Source organism: Pygocentrus nattereri, chromosome 6, assembly GCF_015220715.1.
Source record: "Pygocentrus nattereri isolate fPygNat1 chromosome 6, fPygNat1.pri, whole genome shotgun sequence".
Lineage (NCBI taxonomy): Eukaryota > Metazoa > Chordata > Actinopteri > Characiformes > Serrasalmidae > Pygocentrus > Pygocentrus nattereri.
The window spans coordinates 22,537,944-22,559,593 of NC_051216.1; the positions used below are offsets into that span (position 1 = coordinate 22,537,944).

The 21,650-nt window shown below is 40.0% G+C and overlaps 1 protein-coding gene across 2 annotated transcripts in view; it reads right to left on the bottom strand.

Annotated features, from left to right (window-relative positions):
• Window positions 1-1,808: 1,808 nt before the first annotated feature.
• Window positions 1,809-21,650, bottom strand: part of LOC108424370 (calcium-binding mitochondrial carrier protein Aralar1) — a 34,342-nt gene continuing 14,500 nt past the window's right edge. For both annotated transcript variants that reach the window (XM_017692384.2, XM_017692385.2), the window contains exons 10-18: window positions 19,865-19,943; window positions 15,774-15,932; window positions 12,528-12,580; window positions 12,217-12,297; window positions 7,119-7,259; window positions 4,224-4,362; window positions 2,772-2,930; window positions 2,521-2,611; window positions 1,809-2,429 (exon numbers count right to left, since the gene is read on the bottom strand). In XM_017692384.2, the coding sequence (XP_017547873.1) occupies window positions 2,222-2,429; window positions 2,521-2,611; window positions 2,772-2,930; window positions 4,224-4,362; window positions 7,119-7,259; window positions 12,217-12,297; window positions 12,528-12,580; window positions 15,774-15,932; window positions 19,865-19,943 (1,110 nt within the window). In that variant the 3' untranslated portion in view covers window positions 1,809-2,221. The remainder of the gene's footprint in view (window positions 2,430-2,520; window positions 2,612-2,771; window positions 2,931-4,223; window positions 4,363-7,118; window positions 7,260-12,216; window positions 12,298-12,527; window positions 12,581-15,773; window positions 15,933-19,864; window positions 19,944-21,650) is intronic.

The following is a 21,650-nucleotide window of genomic DNA, read 5'->3' on the forward strand; positions in this document are numbered from 1 at the left end:
TGGAGAGTGATTTTTTTTTTTTTTTTTTTTTTTTTTTTTTTTTTGCCAAGCAATGAAAACATATTAAGGAAAAAATATATTTTCTTTTGTAAACATATAAAAGAGCTTGAAAATACACAAATTAAAATGAAAGTATTCTTATTTATTTCGATAAAATTCAACACTGAAGTATGTTTAAATTAAATCAATTATTTATACACCCTGTTGGAACATTTCAATCAGTATTTGTGTGGATATAGTGCAATGTTCCTAAAGGAGGGGCTTATACAAAACTCAATTTGCACACATGGCTTACTTTGGCAACATTTTCTGTGTTCATTTAGCACATTTTAGGTGCAACTGACTAAGGCATATGTGTATAAGCAAACATTACATTTTTTTATGGATTTGATGTTCAGTTTCTTTAAGTTGGCAAAATACACTGCTCAAAAAAATAAAGGGAACACTTAAACAACACAATATAACTCCAAGTAAATCAAACTTCTGTGAAATCAAACTGTCCACTGACTGCAACACTGACTGACAATCAATTTCACAGCTGTTGTGCAAATGGAATAGACAACAGGTGGAAATCATTGGCAATTAGCAAGACACACTCAATAAAGGAGTGGTTCTGCAGGTGGGGACCACAGACCACTTCTCAGTACCTTTCTGCTTTCTGGCTGATGTTTTGGTCACTTTTGAATGTTGGTGGTGCTTTCACACTCGTGGTAGCATGAGACGGACTCGACAACCCACACAAGTGGCTCAGGTAGTACAGCTCATCCAGGATGGCACATCAATGCGAGCTGTGGCAAGAAGGTTTGCCAGAGCCCTGCAAAATGACCTCCAGCAGGCCACAAATGTGCATGTGTCTGCACAAACGGTTAGAAACCTGATTCCATGAGGATGGTATGAGGGCCCGACGTCCACAGATGGGGGTTGTGCTCACAGCCCAACACTGTGCAGGACGCTTGGCATTTGCCAGAGAACACCAGGATTGGCAAATTCGCCAATGGCGCCCTGTGCTCCTCACAGATGAAAGCAGGTTCACACTGAGCACATGTGACAGATGTGACGGAGTCTGGAGATGCCGTGGAGAGCGATCTGCTGCCTGCAACATCCTTCAGCATGACCGGTTTGTCAGTGGGTCAGTAATGGTGTGGGGTGGCATTTCTTTGGAGGGCCGCACAGCCCTCCATGTGCTCGCCAGAGGTAGCCTGACTGCCATTAGGTACTGAGATGAGATCCTCAGATCCCTTGTGAGACCATATGCTGGTGTGGTTGGCCCTGGGTTCCTCCTAATGCAGGACAATGCTAGACCTCATGTGGCTGGAGTGTGTCAGCAGTTCCTGCAAGATGAAGGCATTGAAGCTATGGACTGGCCCGCCCATTCCCCAGACCTGAATCCGATTGAGCACATCTGGGACATCATGTCTCGCTCCATCCACCAATGCCACGTTGTGCCACAGACTGTCCAGGAGTTGGCGGATGCTTTAGTCCAGGTCTGGGAGGAGATCCCTCAGGAGACCATCCGCCACCTCATCAGGAGCATGCCCAGGCGTTGTAGGGAGGTCATACAGGCACGTGGAGGCCACACACAATACTGAGCCTCATTTTGACTTGTTTTAAGGACATTACATGCTGATCCATCTTTGATGTAGTGTGTTTTTCCACTTTTTGTGTGTGACTCCAAATCCAGGCCTCCAGTGGTTAATAAATTTGATTTCCATTGAAGATTTTTGTGTGATTTTGTTGTCAGCACATTCAACTTTGTACAGAACAAAGTATTCAATGAGAATATTTCATTCATTCAGATCTAGGATGTGTAATTTGAGTGTTCCCTTTATTTTTTTTGAGCAGTGTAGAAGCTTATAATTTCAATACATGAAACAGTTTCACTAATGCATCAATACTATATTTTGATCATATAAGATCTCAGATTATGCACTGAGCTCTTGGGGAACACCATTTATCACAAACATAAAATATTTTTGCACACGTACAATATGTACAGTAACATTTGTGCAAACCATGCAAAAAAGTAATAAATACATTATAAATACATGCAGGAGGGGGGAACGAAAGGAGAACACCTTGTTTGAATGCACAGGAGTGGTGTCCCTGCTTCTAAATGGCACAGTTTAACTTTGAAGTGAGGGGCAGTAGAGAGAGAAACAGGTTTTTCCTCACAAAGACAGCTGATGGTCAATCATACAGCTGGTTGGAGATGAATAGAGCTCTATGATGCTTGGTGTGTCTGCTCTTTTGGAGCAGCTCTGATGGTTACAGCACCTGAAGATCTGAACTTTGGCAGGTGCAAACCAAACTTGTTTTCTACTCCTGCAAACGTAGCGCCGGCCAGCTGGTAACCGCCAACATGGTCTGCACTCAGTGGCGGTAGCTCAGAGATCCGAGACTTGGGGATTGGCTCTGATCCTGCAGGACGGCTGCTCAGAAAGAGAAATGTAGTTCAATGACATAGTGAATGTGTATTTAATGGTTTTGAAATGGAAATGGAAAAACAAGTGCAGCACGTACTGTCCACCAAAGTCGACGTAGAACCACCTCTGCAGGAGCTCGTAGGTGACCAGTGTAACACCAAACTGGGGGGAGGACCTAAACACACGCGCTGAGAGAGGAATACAGAGCCTGCATGACTGATACTCTTTCCCTCTCCCAATAAAACAAGGACAGTGTCATCTTCAACAAAACAATTACAAAAGCCTTGGTGTTCCTCATTCCACAGTCATGGAACCCCTCATTTCAGTGTTGTGTGTGTGTGTGTGTACCTCCTGCTCCCTTCCAGAATGCTTTGAAGCCCTCTTCTCTCAGAATTTTTCTGAAGCAGTCGATCACACCACTGTATGTTGTCTGGCCTGCACGGGCTGCCACCTGCAGACGCGTTTTGATGACATCAGCGGGGGTCACCAGAGAGGCAGCAGGGACACCTAAACAAGACACATTCAATTATCCACAGTACAGTGAGGAGGTGTCACAATGCAAAGCTATGCAGTCTGATCTGAATTGCCAGCACTACAATGTAATCAAAAACCATGCAGACCTCAGACCCAAAACAGCACATCGTCGACAGTTTGCAGAACATTTCAACACTTTTATTTAAATTACCTTAAGCCTAGGCAATATACCTATTTCTCATGAAGAGATCATAAGGGTCATTTCAAAACAAGAAAAACTGTCTTGCAATAAAATAAGATCATTTTGCTAGATATAATTACAGTAACACTTTAGCATAGGGGACATTGCAATGCCCTTGTAAAGCTCTTATTAAGCTTTTTCCAGCCAATAGACGGTAATTAACTGGCTGCTCATTACTACTTTATTAAGCAATAACTAGAGTGAATTCTGCTCTGGTATTTGTGTATTGTACATCCTAATCCTTCGGGCATTATTTATTTACATAAAAACATCCACAAGTTCATGCAGACCCCATGTTCAGAAGGCCTATACACTAGAACTTGACACTTGACGTACATTCTAACCTGGAATCTTCACTGTAAAATAGAGTGTCTTTTTTTAGAGCTGATATGTTTGAGGTATTGAAATTATTTGGAAGAAGAGAAGCACATTATAGAACCTGTGCTTAGCTAAAGCTTGTGTACAAGATTATGATGTAGATACACTAATGCTGCTGAAAAATGCCCAGGTTATTGTATAATAGAGTAATATTTAAGTTTAATAAATTTACTATAGAAAAGATATGAAAGATATAAAAATAAGAATTGTATGACTTCTTACATCTCATAACAAGAAATATTAAATATACTGGTTTGTTTTAAGATGTATCTAACTAGAAAGGTAAAGGCTGTGAACAAACAGTTGGCTTGACAAAGGCAGCTAAAAATGTTGAAAAGTTAAAGCAGTTTTAGATAGTATTTAACTTAATTGGTTTTAAATAGTTGAGGAGACGGTTAGCATTTATACGGTCGGTTTGGGTTCAATTAGGTTACAGGAGTTCATTGTTTATTGTTTCATTGTTTAAATAGTGGTTGCAAGGGTGTTGTTCAGCAGTTGCTATAGTATCTTAATCAGGCCAATTAGATAATTATTTAAAATATTTCCTTTTTTTATATACAATTTAGCATTTCTTGACTACAGAAGCAATGTATGCCAGTCTTGCCTTATCAAAAATATAACTGTCCTCATGTTACAGAGAACTTTTTAAAGCTTTACTGGTTTTTGGGCCGTTGATGATTATGATGAAGATGACGGCAGTTGTGCACCTGCGATAGCTCCAGCGAAGAGCAGCTGCATTGCCCCCAGTCTGCCCTCCTCATCAGTAACCTCTGTCTTGGCATGAGCGTACACAGGGAAGTAGATGGCAGAGAAAGGAATGTCTCTCAGGAAGCAGGCCTTCGCTCCCTACAGCCAAAAGCAGAAAGGCTTACTCAGGAATTGGGCAGGGTTGTAGGTAAAGGCCAACACCTTAATACTACATTAGCGCTGTGGATATGAACTACTGGACAGCTTCAGAGACATGCTTCCATTAATTCGCAAAGATATGTGGAAAGTCTGGAAAACATTTTTTATGTAACAAGCACACCTGATCAACTTGACTGACTGAAGTTGGAAATCAAGAAGTCTGGGCTTTGAAAATGATTCACTTTAAGCATCTTTTGCAGCTTTTTGGGTTTTTAAAAATAGATTCTATACAGTGGGCACACTTAAAAGAAAGTGCAAACTATAACAATGGACAAATAAAAATGATCCAAAATTAAATGGAATAAAATATTGTTACATTAACATGGAAAAACAACCTTCCTTTTCTATTTCATTAGCGTTTGGTTTTTGTACAGCAGCATTTTTTTTCTAAAAAGGTGGTCTTAATCTTTTATTTATAAAGCCCACTTCTAACAACATAGATCATTAAAAAAAATATGAAAGTGGTGTTTAATGTCTTTTCAAACCCTTCACTGTGCTCCCTGTGCACCCATTTTAAACTCATGAGGGGCTTGCTGTTTACTGATGACTTGAATTGATGGAAACACATGCAGTTCCATGGTGCTCATGGGCTAGATGTTAGGGCTGCTGTAACAAACTCAGTTTGCACCCTCATGATACCTCTCGTCTATATCCGTCAAGAGTTACTGCAATGTACAAACTTCACACTGAAAAACACATACAAAAACAGGAAAGAGAGACAGACTCTACCAGCCAAAAGAAACCATAGAGTGGCATGATATGTAAACTGTCTCACTCATTGTCTCACAAACACACATACACATAAAACAATATATAAAAATAGAATACATGCAAATAAATATAAATAATATAAACCTTTAGCAAGTATACACATTTTTTACACTTTTTACATGAGCATTTACATGAGTGAGCAGTACATTGTAAAAATTTTAGCAGTGTTTACATACTACATCAAACTGTCTCATTTGAAAAATATGAAAAACTAAATTTTCTATGAGGGCTAAAGTGGGTATTGAATGGCAAATGTAAATACGGTGCTTCTTCAAGGAGAGATTTAGAAATCTTTAAGCTAACACACATCACACATACTGTTTATTTATTTATTTGCATTGGTCCTAATGTTATCCTATTGTCCTAATGCATTTTGGACAAATACATGCTTACTGCACAGATGAACAGCTTTACATATCATTTACATTTCTCAGAAGACTTTTGTACAATACTGTATATGAAGCACAACACAACACCGTAGAAAAACACAAACAATGTAGGCCTAGTAGTAGTTCAGTAATTGGAATAAAACACCACCAGCAAAGGATTACGTTTGTGTGAAGAGAGCCACTGCGTGTTTTGAGCCGTATCCAAGCAAAATTTGATAGGAAATCCAGGAAATCTCTTTAATGGATGACGCATACACACATACAAGCTCAAGGCTGTCTGACTCAGAGACAGAGACACAGGCAACTTCTGTTTGCATCTTTCCATGCAGAGTAGAGGAAGTAAGTGTTTAACAAGCCGCACACTGTCTGCTCTTCATTAGAATATGTAGAGAGAGAACACTCCTGGTGATCAGACACAAAAGCCACAGGAACTTGGAGAGCACCATCAGTATAATCTTTCCACCACCTTTTCTTGTTTATTACTGACTACAAGCCAAACTTGTAAGTGTGTATATGTTTAACAGCAGGGAAGTGTGCATAAGTGAGCCTGTGTCCAACTCTTTTGTATGCTTTGAATTACTTGATCGACATGAATAGTGAAGCCTCTACAGCGGTTCTCACTGATTATGCAAACACACAACATCTCTATTGCTGAAGTGCATGTCCAGATCAGTCACATCAAAAACACTGCAGCCACTCTGGTGCTGCCATCCAACTAATGGACGATTACTGCTAATGTGGAAATTCAGCTTTTACACTGAGAGCAGCGTACACTCATTGACCACTTTATGAGGTCCACCTAGCTTACAAGTCCACTGTATAGTTGTATAATCACAGACTGTAGCCTGTATCTGTTCTCTTGCACAATTTATCAGCTATTCTCTATCCCATTCATTATTGGTCAGTGTGGTGCAAAATGGACTAAAGTGTCCTTTTCCTTTCACCATTCAGGTCATGTTTCTAATAAAGCCTGCAGTAGAAGGAATGGATGCCTTCATGAAAGCAAATATTGTTTGCAACAAGCCAGTCCGCTAATATTAGTGATAACTTCATAATGAAGTTCATAATGTATTTATCTCTTCAGAACAGCTAACGTTATGGTCAGTGGTCAGCAGCTATGGTCAGCAAACGGCGTGGTCCGGACAGTCGGAGTACGCATTCTCGGTTGAGGGAACATTTCATTTGTATCTTTCCTATTTGGGGGTGGAAAACTAAAAATTACATTCTACAAAAATGCAAAATGCAAAAAACAGCATCTTTTTTGTGATGTGCATCATATTTACCACAGTTTCGCTCTGCCTGTTCACACTGAAATAAAGATTTCTCCATGACCTATATCTTTTATTAAGGAGAAAAAACATCCTGTCTGTTTTTTTCATACATAAAACCACACAAAGCCATATATATGGACCTCTGGGGAAAAAATGGAAGAAAACTGTAGGATATATGGCCCCTTTAAAGTGTAGGCTGTCGGCTTTAATTCAAAGATATAAAAATATCAGACAAACCATGCAGGAATTCCACCACTCAGCTCACCTTGTAGAGTCCAAAGAATCCAAGGTCTCGCATGACTGTGAGAGCGCTGACTCGTGGCCCGGTGGTGATCTCACCAGCCACCTGCAGACGGATCTTCACTATCTCCAGAGGATTTGTGAAGATCACCTGAGAGGCTCCAGCCTAGGGATGAAATACAAACGTAAGATATAGATTTTTGTATCAGAAATTCAACATTATAATTGCAGTACTATGCTATCCTAACAGTGCGTACATCAAATTTGAGGCGGATAATCATTAAATCATTACAATTATTACTGTTGCTCAATACGGTAATATGATACAACTAAGAGAAGAAATGAGTTTCAACCAAGGATATTTTTTTTCCAGAGGACTCCAAGGTATTTTAGGGTGATCAGATATGAGAGGTCACTTGAGGTTGACAATTTGCCCTTCAATTTTTGTCACATCAGCATTCTCCTCCCTAGTAAGCATTTCTAAATTAGCTATATAAACCCTACAACAAGGCTTTCTTTAAGAGGGTGATGTCACCGTGTCAGAGTGTAGTCTCCATGTCACTGTGACAACACTAGTGTCTATTCAGAGCGGAAACGTGGGGGTCACGTAGGATCAGAGCTGGTGTGAGACGGAGCCTAGTAGACCTGACCCCAACACCGGCCCTCTCTCCCCTCTCTGCCCTGCCCCCAAGGCTGCACCCTTTCTGGCTTGCTGGAACACACCCCCTGGCCCTCCACATCCTAGTCCCCTCTCCTAAAACACTCTCCCCTGCCTCCCCCTTTCTTCCCCGGGGACAGTCCACTCAGTGTGGGGACAGCCCAAGGCTTTATGCCCTCTGACTCTGGAGCATCTATCACCCCTCTGGAGCCTAATCAGGGCCACAGGAGGGTGGAGGTGACACTCAGGGTCGAAGTCTACTCTGTAAACATCCGAACAGCTTCCTAAAAAAAGCCCAGAGATGGTCCATCATGATCAAGGGCTAAGATATCCGGTAGACTGTGCAATTATTTCTATTTCTAGAGATTAATTGTTTACTGTAGTTCTTCCTAAAACACTTATACAAAGCATATCATGTTACAGCTGTCATGATTACTTATTAGAACTGATAACTCGATTGAAAAAAAAAATTGATCAAAATGTATATGTATGGGTAAATGTATATATAGGAAGCGAGTGAATGATTAGTTTGCATTTGGAATATTAAACAAGGTACTCGCTGGTCATTATAAAGTCAACTTCAGCTGTCTGAACATTCTATGTGCAGGCTATTAGCATTCAAATTGGTTTTGAATTCATCACTGAGAAGGAGGAAACCCATACCAGCAGGATCACATGATGGCATGTATGTTTGCAGCTGCAAATTAAATCCCTGTTGTTACCAGTTGCAGGTATAAGTGTATATGAAGTTTCTTAAAAATAGGTCCATGCTGAAAAGCTCAGCAAACAGGTTATTACACTACTTTAACCCTATTCACCCTCGTGATTTATTTTGCATCACAAATCACACCTTGTCTTCTCAGCTTGAACTCAGGAATGCTTTAATGCACCAGTTATATCCAGCATATTGCTAGAAACTGGGGAATCTACCGTTTCTAAAAATAGCAGCGCCATCGCGGTCCAATGAGGCATCTGTGAGTAACCCACTGTAGAAAAACAGTAAAAATAGACTCCTTAAAATTTTGTTTTATTCTGCACGTAAAACTCAATTTCTGTGCTCATAAACTCTGCAAGTCTCTTAATTTCCACTCTTATTATTTACTTTTAGGGCTTCTAAAATATTTCAATATTTTATGTTTCAAATCAAGTATTTGATTAGATGAGTCAGTATTATCCAAGCAAATGCCTCTTCAGTGCCTCCACCGCTGTGCCAGCTCTGTAGTGTGCTCCCCTGAAATTGTGCTTTCCTCGCTGTGTTTGTGCGCCTGCGTCTTTGCACCGACGCGCTGGACATGCACACGTCTTTTGGCGCCCGTCCAACACTTCTGGACTGATACAGATTTCAAGTTTATATTATGGTACCCAATTCTTTATTCTGTGTTTTCTAAATAAGCCAGTATATAGATCATCATTTCTGGAAGGACTCTATTGTAAGAGTAATTGTTATACGCAGCTGATAGTAAACACCCAATGTACTATAACAGTGTTTTATTAGCTGGAATATTAGCCATATTGGCCCTGAATAAAAAACTCAAAGGCCTGGCTGCTGTGACAGTCGGTCACATGCAGTTTTAGCAATCTGCATGTATCCTACAGGTGAGAATATCAAGAAAAATAAGTCTGCCTGATAGTACTCATATGCTGTGTCACAGTAATAAGCCATGTAATGAACAATCATCAAAATTCTTATATTTTCAACTCAGACACTTTATTCTAAAACTTTCTAATTGACATCTAAGCTGTGAATTGATTTACTGAATAGTCAAAAATAAGTAAAAAAAACAACAACAAAAAAAAAACAGGCGCTTTGTAAAATGTTGATCAAAACATGTCCAGTTTCATAAAAATATCAAACTTCTGTGGGCATTTACAACTCAGGTGATTACATATTTAAGATGTCCCATGTCTTTTGGGGAAAAAAAACATAGCAGGTGGCTGTCTCAAAATATTTACTAGAGTTACAACAACTAAAAGAGGAACTGACAAAAACTGGGAAACAAAACACACCTAATAGTGCTAGGCCCCTATTCAGTTAGCCTTTTAGCATTTTCATAGAGGTTGTAGTTAGGATACTTATAAAGTGAAGATTTCTACATTAAACACTGTTGCATAGTGATAGTGATATGCACAGCCATGCCAAGTTCATGAAATGACTGGCTCAAAGTAGCAATAATGATTTATGAATATTATTTATGAAAAGCCACATGAAGGCCACATGAAGTTTGGAGGTCTGTAGCGATTGACTCTGCAGAATGTTGTCGACCTCAGCATCCGCTGACTCCTTTCTGTCATTTTACATGGCCTACCACTTCGTGTCTGAGTTGCTGTCGTTCCCAATCACTTTCACTTTGTTATAATACCACTGACAGCTGGCTGTGGAATATTTAGTAGCGAGGAAATTTCACGACTGGACTTGTCACACAGATCCTATCACAGTACCACGTTGGAATTCACTGAGCTCCTGAGAGCAACCCATTCTTTCACAAATGTTTGTAGAAGCAGTCTGCATGCCTAAGTGCTTGGTTTTATTTACCTGTGGTCATCGAAGTGATTGGAACACGTGAATTTAATGATTTGGATGGGTGAGTGAATACTTTTGGCAATATAGTGTACATCCTCCTTAAATGGGTAAGATGAATGTCCACGCACAGCTACTATGTGGACTGTAATTGGACAATAACATATAAAAGTGTATAATAGTTTTCATTTGTACATAGCGATTTGTTTGTGTTAACAAAACAGTGTATGTAGCACTGTTGAAAGGAGTTGACATCTTGAAAGCAATTTTTAAAAACTGGATTGTATCTATACATTGTGTATTTTTATAAAGTGTCAGAATCCATATAACGCTGCTGATGGAAGAAAACCTTGTATCTCCATGTTTCAGTTTTGGACAGAATGCCTGGTGCCCTTTATATTGTATGTAAATTTCATTAGGAATCGACCAAAAGAAACGGCCCAAAATTATTGAGGTACGAGGTTGTCTTCTGACAACAGTGTACTTGGCAAGCCTATTTGAGATTATTTAACAATTCAGTATGGTTTGAGGTAAGTGAATGATGATTTAGGCCTGTGGTTTGCACAATGCTAATTAGTGGGGTATTGGCCTCTATTACTTGTTAGCTATCTCAGCCTTGTAGTGCTCTAGTCCAAACATAAGAAGCAAACTTTACAGATCAGCTACATGTGGGATAAATGGAAAGCTGGGTGAATTTGACCTTTTTCTGCAAAACAATTCCTGTAAGGATTTACATTCAGGCAGCAGTGTTTTAACTTTTAATTTTGCATCTAAGAGTTCAACTTCAGATTTGCATGATTTTTTTTTTTGCGAAAGCACTGGAGTGCCCGAGAGCAGAGGCTTGTATTGTACTTGGCAGGATGCATATAGCTTTGCTCGTCTGCATGCTGGCTGTTTCTGCATGCCTGAGGCTGAGGAGGCCACAGGTATGCACGTTGCTGTCAAACTCAATAAGATCGAGCTCCAGCCAGTTTTATCCAGAGTCCTCGAGGGCATCTTCCCCCAATTACGCCCTGACAGGGGTCGCGACCTCCCAGACCCAAGCCTCTTCTGTCCAGCCTTGGACCTCGCCTCTCTCCTCAATCTGGCTGGTCTGCTCTCTGTCACCAGGATTCATTATACGCAGCAGGCATTACTGCACACATCCTCTACAGCATGCTGACCACACAACGCCAAAGAGTGCTAAATCAGAGCACTGGCTAAAAAAAGCATCACGCTCGAGCATCATTTTTCAAATTGTGGTCAATTAGTGGGTTCAAGGAGCAGAGGAACACTGGCTAGAAACCAGCCTGATGGTCCTTGTGAAGCCCGGTGACGGCTCAATGATGGTCACAGCAGTCCTTCACTCTCAGAAACACAAATTACAGAGAAAAATCATTTAGGACATTATCATTTCTAAGCTCGTAATTGTAGTTTCACATCTGTCAGAAAGTTTGCTTGAAGGAGAAGGAAATCACAAGCCACTGAAGTTTTCAATTAGCTGTCGGGTTTTCTTTCTTTTTTTTTCCTTTTTTCTCCTCTCTCTTTTTTTGGCCTGGTTTGAAGTTCACGATTTATTCATTTACCAAAGTAAATATTCATTAAAAGGAAGCGGAAAATCAGGCATAATGTTTGAGTTTGAAGAAAAAGTGCGTTTGACGTCCACCACATCAGAATCAATTAGGGGCTGAGCACAGAGAGGAGAGCAGCTGCCTCACTCAGACCAGCTTAACATGAGGGACAAGAGCCCATTCAGCAGAGTACTGGCACCACACACACACACACACACACACACAATCAAGCACCGGCACCACACACACTCATAAAGCCAGTATTTACATCCTCCACACTCTGCACACGCCCAACGCTGAAACAGCCCCCAGTAAAAACACTCAGCACAGCAAACTACACATACCCCTCCTGTACATATGCAATATAAACTGTGCATAGTCACACAACCATACTCACACAGCCTCCTGCCAGCACTTCCGCAGCCAGAGGAATGGTGTCATCTTTACCAGTGAATTTATCCCTCACAAAGTCATTCATCTGCAAAACATTCAGATGTTTTACAACCAGCACAACATCCTATGTTAATCTTTTTTGCTATTGCTCTGCTGTTATATTTAATATATTTAAAAATCCTGCAGTGAGAACACATCAGTCAGGAGGTGATTTTTATTTGTACTCTTTAATATAAGCCTGAGGCTTGGATGTGAGAGAGTGCAGGGACAGACAGTGAGTTGGCATGATTATATGTAGATGCTTTAATGACTTACAGTGAGTTTGATGGCCTTCTCAGGAGCCACTCCGATCAGCTGTGGCAGCAGACCTGCAGGAGAGAGTACACACACAAAACAAACACTCTGTTTAGCATTTACATAGTACTGGGTGATTTATAGCTGTAACAGTATACCGATATTGGAATCAATTTTTAATTTCAGGTGCTGGTGAAAAACATTATAGATCACTTTCAATGAATGCAATATTTTTATTATTATTATTATTATTATTATTATTAGTAGTAGTAGCAGTAGTAGTAGTAGTAGTAGTAGTAGCAGTATTACAAACTTTTGTATGATTTCTAGAGAAGAAAAAAACTGTGAAAGTTTGTAAAATATTATTTTAGTATTAAGAAGCAGGAGTGTATTAACTTTATTAATGCAAACCTAACTATCATCTGTAGGCCTGTGCCTGGTGATAGTTAACCAAGTCACTGTGGTGACAATCCCCAATGAAGGCAAGAGCTCATTCACCATTGGTTAAAAAAGTTATTCATTTATAGATTTATTTCATGCACATGTGAACATAAATGAAACACTTTTCAACATGTTAAGTGATGAGATTTTCTATATTGATACTGCATTTTTTGCACCTAGCATAGATAATACTGCTCTAGAAACATGGCCATGTTATGGTGTACATCTTTGGACCATCACAAAATTAAAGGAAAAAAATACCTCACCCCCCCCCACCCCCAAACAATTTTTAAGCACTTAACATGCTTATTTACCTTCGAGTTACCTGGATAAGAGGACCACATATCAAATAAAACATCATGATGCTAAATTTTGTCAGTACTGCCCAGTGTGCATGCAGTTCAGATGAAATGACAGCACAGTAGCATCGAATTTGAACCATTTTTCCTAATGACAAGAGAGACCGCAGTAATATTTACAGATCTGATTAGAGCGGTCCACAAAATGACCATTCAAATGAACGAGATAAAATTGCAGCTAAACCCTGGAGCCTTCGAAGGGTCTGATGGCTTATGGTACTGTGAAGACAGAGGCATGGGGAACAGAGGTAGAACTGTCTGTGTGTGAAGGAGATATACAGAGCTGAGAGAGCTGTTTCAGTGTGTTTCAGTCAGCTGCTCTGATAAACCGCTGAGGGCCTGTTGAGTTTGTGTATGTGAATATCTGTGTGCGTGAACATCTGCAGTTTTTCTCTGTTTGAGTGTGTGTGACTCTCCATCAGCCAGTATGATAAGTTGTGAGGACATTGCTGAGTGAGTGGCTATGGCAGGCTGCCAGAGCACAAACCAGACTGTCTGTGCATCTCTACACCACTCAGCAGTACAGAGGCACTGAGAGAGAAAGAAAGAGAGAGAGAGAAATGAAAAAGAGAGAGAGAGGGGGAAATGCAAGCAGAATGACAGTGGGAATGGATAGGGAGGGATAGCAGAAGGGAGATTAGGAGAGTAGAGGAATACAGACACATAAATAAAGAGACGTGGTTGCAGTGATAGAAGCAGCAGCAGATGGCAGTCTTGGACTCCCCCACTGCCTGTAAGATTGTTTTGCTCAAGGTGTGGACATGTAACATCTACTTTGGATTAGTGGACTGTGGGAAGCTGCTGCACTAGTTCTGCTAAATCTCTATGCTTCACCTGACACATATGCTTCAGGGGTAAATGCTATTAAAAAGTAGTCAGTACAGGACAGGTACAGAACATAATTCTACAACAGACTGGCACACATTTTCTCTCTCTTTTTTTTTAGAATGCAACAGATTAAACCAGATCAAATTTAATTTTCTGATTCAGCTTTCTGATTAAATAGGCGAGTATATAAGTAGGTATGTAGGAATGTAGGTAGATAGATGGACAGACAGGCAGACAGACAGACATAGTGCTGTCAAAAACTAAGACCAGCCTACATTTATTCAATTAACAGTCAAATTAAGGCAATTAAGTTATTACACAGCAAATAACACAGAAGCCTGAACAACAAAATATAATATCAATATTTTCTGCATTAATGTGTCCACTCTTTGTCTTTATTACAGCTTCCATTCTTTTTGAGAGATTTGCTCTTAGTTTTTCCAAATATCCTACAACGTTCAGTTTTAGAAGTTGGTTGCATTTTATGTTTCTCACAATCCAAGTAATCCCAAAAACATGTTGAGGTTGAGGTCTTGAGATGGTCAGTCCATTGTTCTGAGAACACCAGCAACTTTTCTGTTCGATTTGCAGTTTTTTTTCATTTTGTCTGATTCCTTTTCTCAGTAACAATTTCTTGATAGCTACACATCCTTTCAGACTCATGATGTTAAGTTGTTTTCTCACAGTGGAAGGATGGACAGAAATACCTGTGGATCTTTTTTTTACATCTGAAGCTTTTTTTATTTTTTCCTATCCTTTTTTTTATATTTTCTCCTCTGTCTGAAGGATGAAAGCTTTAAGTACTGTTTGTCTGATGGTGACATTGTTGTTAGGAGTCCCATTTTCTCTATATCTTTTAATCTGATAATTAATTTCATTTGATGAACTCCAGCGTTGTAAACTCCTGTGTTCCACTTACTTTCTTTCCTTCCTCATGCAAGTAAATTACATAATATCTAACCCCCTCAGAAATATTTCCTGTGAAAAATGAAAAAAAAAAACAACTGAAATATAAATAAATTAAGGGAGATCTCTGACTTTTGCACACATACAATTTGTACACATTGTAAGTAGACACATAATTGTCCCATATAACATATATTTACACAGAGTGAAATTTTTGATTTATTACTTTTTTTTTTTAAACTGAACTGAATCCTCAAATATGAGGATTTCACTTGCAATTAACCCTCTATAAAAGTCAATGTGTGACAACACAACCAATTGAAAGCCACGATTGGACTAGCTGAATTGACATGTAATGGATGAGAGCATGAGAGCAATCAACAGTGAATTTGTTCAACACATTACTTGGGTCATTTGCTGGGTCTCTTTATTTACCAACTATTCAATGTTGTATCAACTATGAGCTGTGTGTTTTGGCATTACCTCCTGTGGGGCCACACATATCAGTGACGCAATACACAGTGAACCATAATCCACCTTAAATGGAGGTGACATCAAAAAATACATTTTCAAAAGGTATCTGTAGCTTTTCCTACAACTAATCCAAGTATACTGCCTCCAGGTCCTCAGGCTGATTAGCTAACAGTCTAAATTAGGTTAATATAAATTAGAAATGTATAACTGTGTGTCTCTTCAGAAGGTCTATTTCATTGTCATGATGTAGTGATTTTACCTCTGTAGAAGCCAAAGAAACCCTCATATCGTAGCACTTTCTTAGCGCAGTCGAAGCTGTTCTTGTACATGAGCTCTCCCACTAAGGAGCCAGTGGATCTCTGGTTCTGCATGCGTGTCTTCACCAGGTCTATTGGATAAACGGCTGTGGCACCCGTGGCTACAAGAGACAGCATGAATTAAACAGTATGAATTTTTAGCCTCATTCACAGACACATAAATAAGTGTGTCCTAAGATTCATTGTTTTTATTCCCTTCTAACAAAACACAAATGAGCTTTCACCTACATGCTGCTACAATAAAACCTTGACTTTACAGAAGAAGGAAAATGCTCTTAATTTTAATGTACTTTAATGCAATGAGGTTTTATTCCAAGTCATTGTGGCCTATTTCTATTAGTTTATTCACCATGAAATGTTCACTTAACATGAAACAGCTGACAAAGGTATAAAAAACATGAACAGTTACAAGACTATAACAGTTATGATATGCACACAAACACAATCACATTAGTATAACCTGTACTCAGCCTTATCATACAGCTCTTTTGGAGTTTTTAACATCTCCAAAATTTCCATGTTTTCTCATTAAAATACACCATCCACGTTTGTGAGCACCCGCTCATTAATTGCTATTTCTGAAAATAAGGCTAAGCTTGTCCCCACTTTGTTGCCGTAACAGCCTATGCTCTTTCGGGAAGGCTTCACAGTAGATGCTTGAACATGGTGCTTGAGCTATGATGATTTGATTGCCTTTAGGATACCACTACATCCACTTTAAAGCCCAATGTTGGGGAGATTTACAACCCTCTAGTCGATGCCTGGCATTGGGTATGGTGACCTTAGACTCATGAGCTGCTGCTCTGGAGTGTCCCATTCTACTATCCATGCTTTCCTACAGTGGTTATGTAAGCTCTGGATGTGCAATTGAATGGCTGTATGAGCAATGGGTGCATCTTAAAGTATCTGAATTCTAAATTCACTAATTCGAAGGGGTGTATGGATACTTTTGGACATTCCGTATATACTGTCCCTACAACAAGGTACAACAGTATAAACACACAGACGCACAATGTATAAAATGCTTAGCTTTCACCCCCCCTATGCCTTACATAAACAAATGAAATGAAAAATACGTTCTGCATGTAACAGCCTTTCAGCATCGGATTTAACTGCCATTGTTTTGGTGTTTTCTTTCTGCATGCTGTAGATACCTGAATACACTGTATGTGCTGAAAACAGTTATTAGGCTCAGACTGTGTGCTGTCTGCCTGTGAGAACTCCAATTCCCACAGACACTCTGTATGTGTGTGTTTATAAGAGTCTGTGAGTATGAGAAAGAGAATGTGTGAGAAAGATGTGTGCGTGTATTTAAGCAATAGTGCAAATATGTAGTTTTATATTGTACATACAATACTATGCACAAAAGCTTAGGCATCTAAGCACTAACTAAACTCTTTAAAATCATACATCACAGTATCCAGAGTGTTTTTTCCCAGTAAACACTACATAATATTGGAATAAATGCAAATAAGCATTAATATAGTAAAAAGTAACAAGAATATCTGGTTTTCAAAAAAGCAGTTAATATCTTTTGAGCTAGATTTTGTTCCAGATGCCCTCAGCTATCGCACAGATTCGTTTAAATTGGTCCTGTAAAAAATCTCTAAAATGGGAAGGTAACTTTAGGCAAAAAACATCTAATGTTTTTGGGGTTTTTTTTATTTTTATGAATATAGTGAGATTTCTTTCCAAGTCATTTCGCAGCATTTCTATTGGTCAATTAATCATATATCAAAACATTTTTTTTCTTTATGACAGTGATGATATCCATAAACAGCACACCTGATTTTCTGATTTCATTTAAAGAACAACTGAGTAACCAAACCAGGAATTAAATGGCAAATACAAATAATACTGGGCATCCTTGAGCAGAGGTAAATGGTAAATGAACACAATGACGCATATAAGGTCAATACTTACTGTATTACTGTTATTTGGATTTATTCTAGTATTAGCCCTTTTTTCCTCAAGTAACGCTTACTGACCAATTAAATAGCATCTCATTTCTCATTTTCTTAAGTGTCTAAAACTTTTGCACAGTATTTTGCACTGTATATGACAATTTGTTCATGTGATTGAGCATGCATTTATGTGTATATGTGTGTGTACAATATACATATGCGTGAGACTTTGGAGTATAAAAATGTGTAGGTGTGTGTGTGAGTGTGCGTGTGTAGTGTCAGCTCAGCAGCAGGTTGCTGTAAATGCTGCTCTCAGCCTCAAAAGCTTGTCATGTCTTGTCTCAACTTCAAAGCATGTTTAACAACTGCACCTCTCAAACACGCATAGAGAGTGTGAGAGGAAGAGACAGAGAGAAGAACACCCTGAAAAAGAGATACACAAAGAGGTGCTTTCTTGGACTGGAGTAGAAGTTAGCTTGGAAACTAAGGAAGTGCTGATATGGAATTTTATTTTTTATGGAACTTTGATATTTCCCTGCAGTTTATCAAAAGATGTTCAAATTATTAGCAACTTATCTGGTGAAACTTTGCTGATTTAAAGTTTTGTTGTCTTGGAGCTAGACATTCCAATGTAGATCCAGATCAGAATTTATACCCCAGCACAATGTTAATATATTACATCCATCCATCCATTTTCTAAGCCGCTTCTCCCTCAGGGTCATGGGGGGGTGCTGGAGCCTATCCCAGCGGTCATCAGGCAGAAGACAGGATACACCCTGGACAGGTCGCCAGTCCATCGCAGGGCAGACAGACACACACAGACAGTCGCTCACACACTCACACCCAGGGGCAATGTAGCATGTCCAATTGGCCTGACTGCATGTCTTTGGACTGTGGGAGGAAACCGGAGAACCCAGGGGAAACCCACGCAGACACGGGGAGAACATGCAAACTCCACACAGAGAGGACCCCAGTCACCCTGCGAGGGAATCGAACCCAGGCCCTCGTTGCTGTGAGGCGACAGCGCTACCCACCATGCCACCGTGCCGCCCTAATATATTACATGTATATTAATATTATGTGAAGTAAGGGTACAGCTGGGCTAGTACAGGTATGATGCCAGTGCTATTTTGTTCTTCAATTCAAAACCTATATACCTCATGGTTTGGAACTGTTTTGGTCATTTTTCTATGAATAAGGTATTAAGAGATGATAACTATGAATTCCATTTTAAGTACAAAAAGTAAGAAAACAAATATATACAACATATGAAACAAATGAAGAGTATGACAAAGTAGGCTACCAGATACATTTTCTATTGACCGTGACTACCAAATTTGTATTGATCATGCTTAGCCCATATCCAATTTGCTTAAATAGGACCGTATCAATGCCCTTTACTTGACTGGTGCACCTCCAGTTACATCCTGTAGCATAACATGCAAGCACGGATTACTTCTGATTATGTCTATAACATATTATGTCTTACAGCTAATTTAGCCATTTACTAGGTACAACTACCAGTCTACATATCTGCTATTAAAAACAGTGTATTACATGGCATATTGGTGCCAAATACTACATAGTTCTGAAATGACATTTCAGTCATTAAGAGTTATGATCACTTATTCTAGCTAATGTTACTGTTTGACAGTTGCCTCTATCATTATGGTAACTTCATAAGGACTTGGCCTGAAGCATTAGCAGTGCAAGCACAAGCAGAGAGAGAAAGAGAGAGTGTGCAGACAGACAGTAAGACCCTTTCAAAACCCTCAGTATGAACAGTCAGAGACACAAGTCGGCGTGTGTAGCCCATTGTGTGCATGTGTGTGTGTGTATGTGTGTACACACGTGCATATGTGCATGAGTGTGTGTGTGCCATTATGTCAGTGGACTCCTTGTATCAGTTCCTCCTTCGCAATTATTCAGAGATTCCTCTGCAATTCCGGAAGATTTGTGTCATTCCGGAACTCTGCCCTGCAAAGACAGCCTGGAGCCACAGATCAGCCTCTGACTCTCTCGCTCTCATTCTCTCACTCTACAGAACAATAACCAGTCCAGGGGCCTCCCTATGTCAGTGTGCCCAGCTCGAGTTACTCCTCAGCAGGCCAAGCATGGACGTCACTCACCTCCTGCGATGGAGCCCAAAGTGAAGCGGTACGCAGACTCAGCAGCCTGGAGCCAGACTGGTCGAAAGTTGTCTGTGTGCTACAGAGAGAAAGAATAAAACACTGAAAAAGACTGGAGGGAGGGATGCATGAATTGAGCTTTATAAAACTATCGTCGACCAGATATGGTGTAGACAGAAGAGTGCTATAAAGCATTTGACAGTGAAGGAAAGATGTGGAATGCGCTGTAGGCGCCTCGTATCTTATTCCTCTCTTTCACTCTTTATTCAAGTGAAGATGGGTTTCTGTCTGAATACGGTTAGGGCAAAAATGCTGAAGCAATAAAAAATGCTTACAGTAATTCTTCAGATTCTTACCAATCACTCAGAATGTTGCTTTTAATAAACTATCTCTCTTTTTCTCACATTCTCTCTCTGTTTCTATTTTTCTCTCTTTCCCATGTTTCTTTCTCTTTCTCTCTCCTTTCTCTGTCATTATTTTCTCTTCCTCTCGCTGCACATTGTCTTCTCTCTTGCCTCTCACAACCATTTTCCTTCTCTTTTCCTTTTTTCTACCTTTCTTTTCTCTTTCTCTCTCCCCATCTTCTTTTCTGCTCCTCTATTGCATCACTCTGTCTCTCTCCTCTCCGCTTCTCTCATCCTTCTCTCTGTTTCTCTCCTTGTTTTCCTACCCCGCCCCCATTTTTCTTTCTCCTTTCCCTCTCTCTGGGTCTCTCTCCTTTCTTTTTGTTTTCTCTCCCTCTCTCTTCACAATGTATTATTCTCTCTCTCTCTCTCTCTCTCTCTCTTCCTCTCTCTCTCTCCTTCTCTCTCTCTCTCTCTCTCTCTCTCTTGTCTCGCACCCCTTTTTCATTCTCTTTGACTTTTCTCTTTCGTTTCTCTTCCTCTTCATCTCTCCCAATTTTTCTTCTCTCCCCAACTGTTTCTCTCTTTCAATGTTTAATCTCTCTTTGCCTCTTGATTCTCTCATCCTTCCCTCCATTTCTCTCCCCATTTTCCTTTTCTCTTTCCCCATTTATCTTTCCCTATCTTTACTTCTCTCTCTGTCTCCCTCGCTCCACATTTTCCTGTTGTTTATCCCCCAAATCTTTCTCTCGCTCTTCCCTCAGCTTTTCACTTTCTCTCTCACCCCATTGCCCTTCTTTCTCACTTGTTCTCTCTCCATCCATTTTCCTTTTCCTCCCACTGGTTGTCTGTCTGTTCTCTCTCTGTATCTATCCCTATTTTCCTTTTCTCTGTCTCTCTCAATCTCTTCTCTGTTTCTTTCTCTCTTCTTTCTCTTTCCCCAGTCTCTGCCCCCTCTCTCTCCTCCCCGAGGGTATATGTTAAACCCCTGTTCACTATTTTTCATGGAGCATGATGATTAGTCCTATGAGATTTTGTGTTCTGATAAGCATCTGCATGACTTAAAATAAAAGTGTTTGGGTACTCTTGAGTGGTCTAGGTCTGTCTCCCCCACCCCCCACCTCTTTCTCACAGCTGTTTTTACTGTAGGGCAGAATGCTAATGAGGCTGCATTCTGATCAAAGGAACCAGTGAAATTGGCCCAACTTCCACTCAAGGAGGCCTGAGAACACCACAACTGTGTGTGAGCGTGTGTGTGAATGTCTATGTGTGTGTGTGTATGTGTGTGTGTGTGTGTGTGTGTGTGCGCATTTCCCAGTGTGGTGTTCCAGACCTCCAGCAGTGAAGGCACAGACACTGACCACAGCCCTGTGTGTGTGGATTAGGCCTCTAGACATAACCTCAGGTAAACTCCAACTTTATAATGCTGACCATTTCTTTTG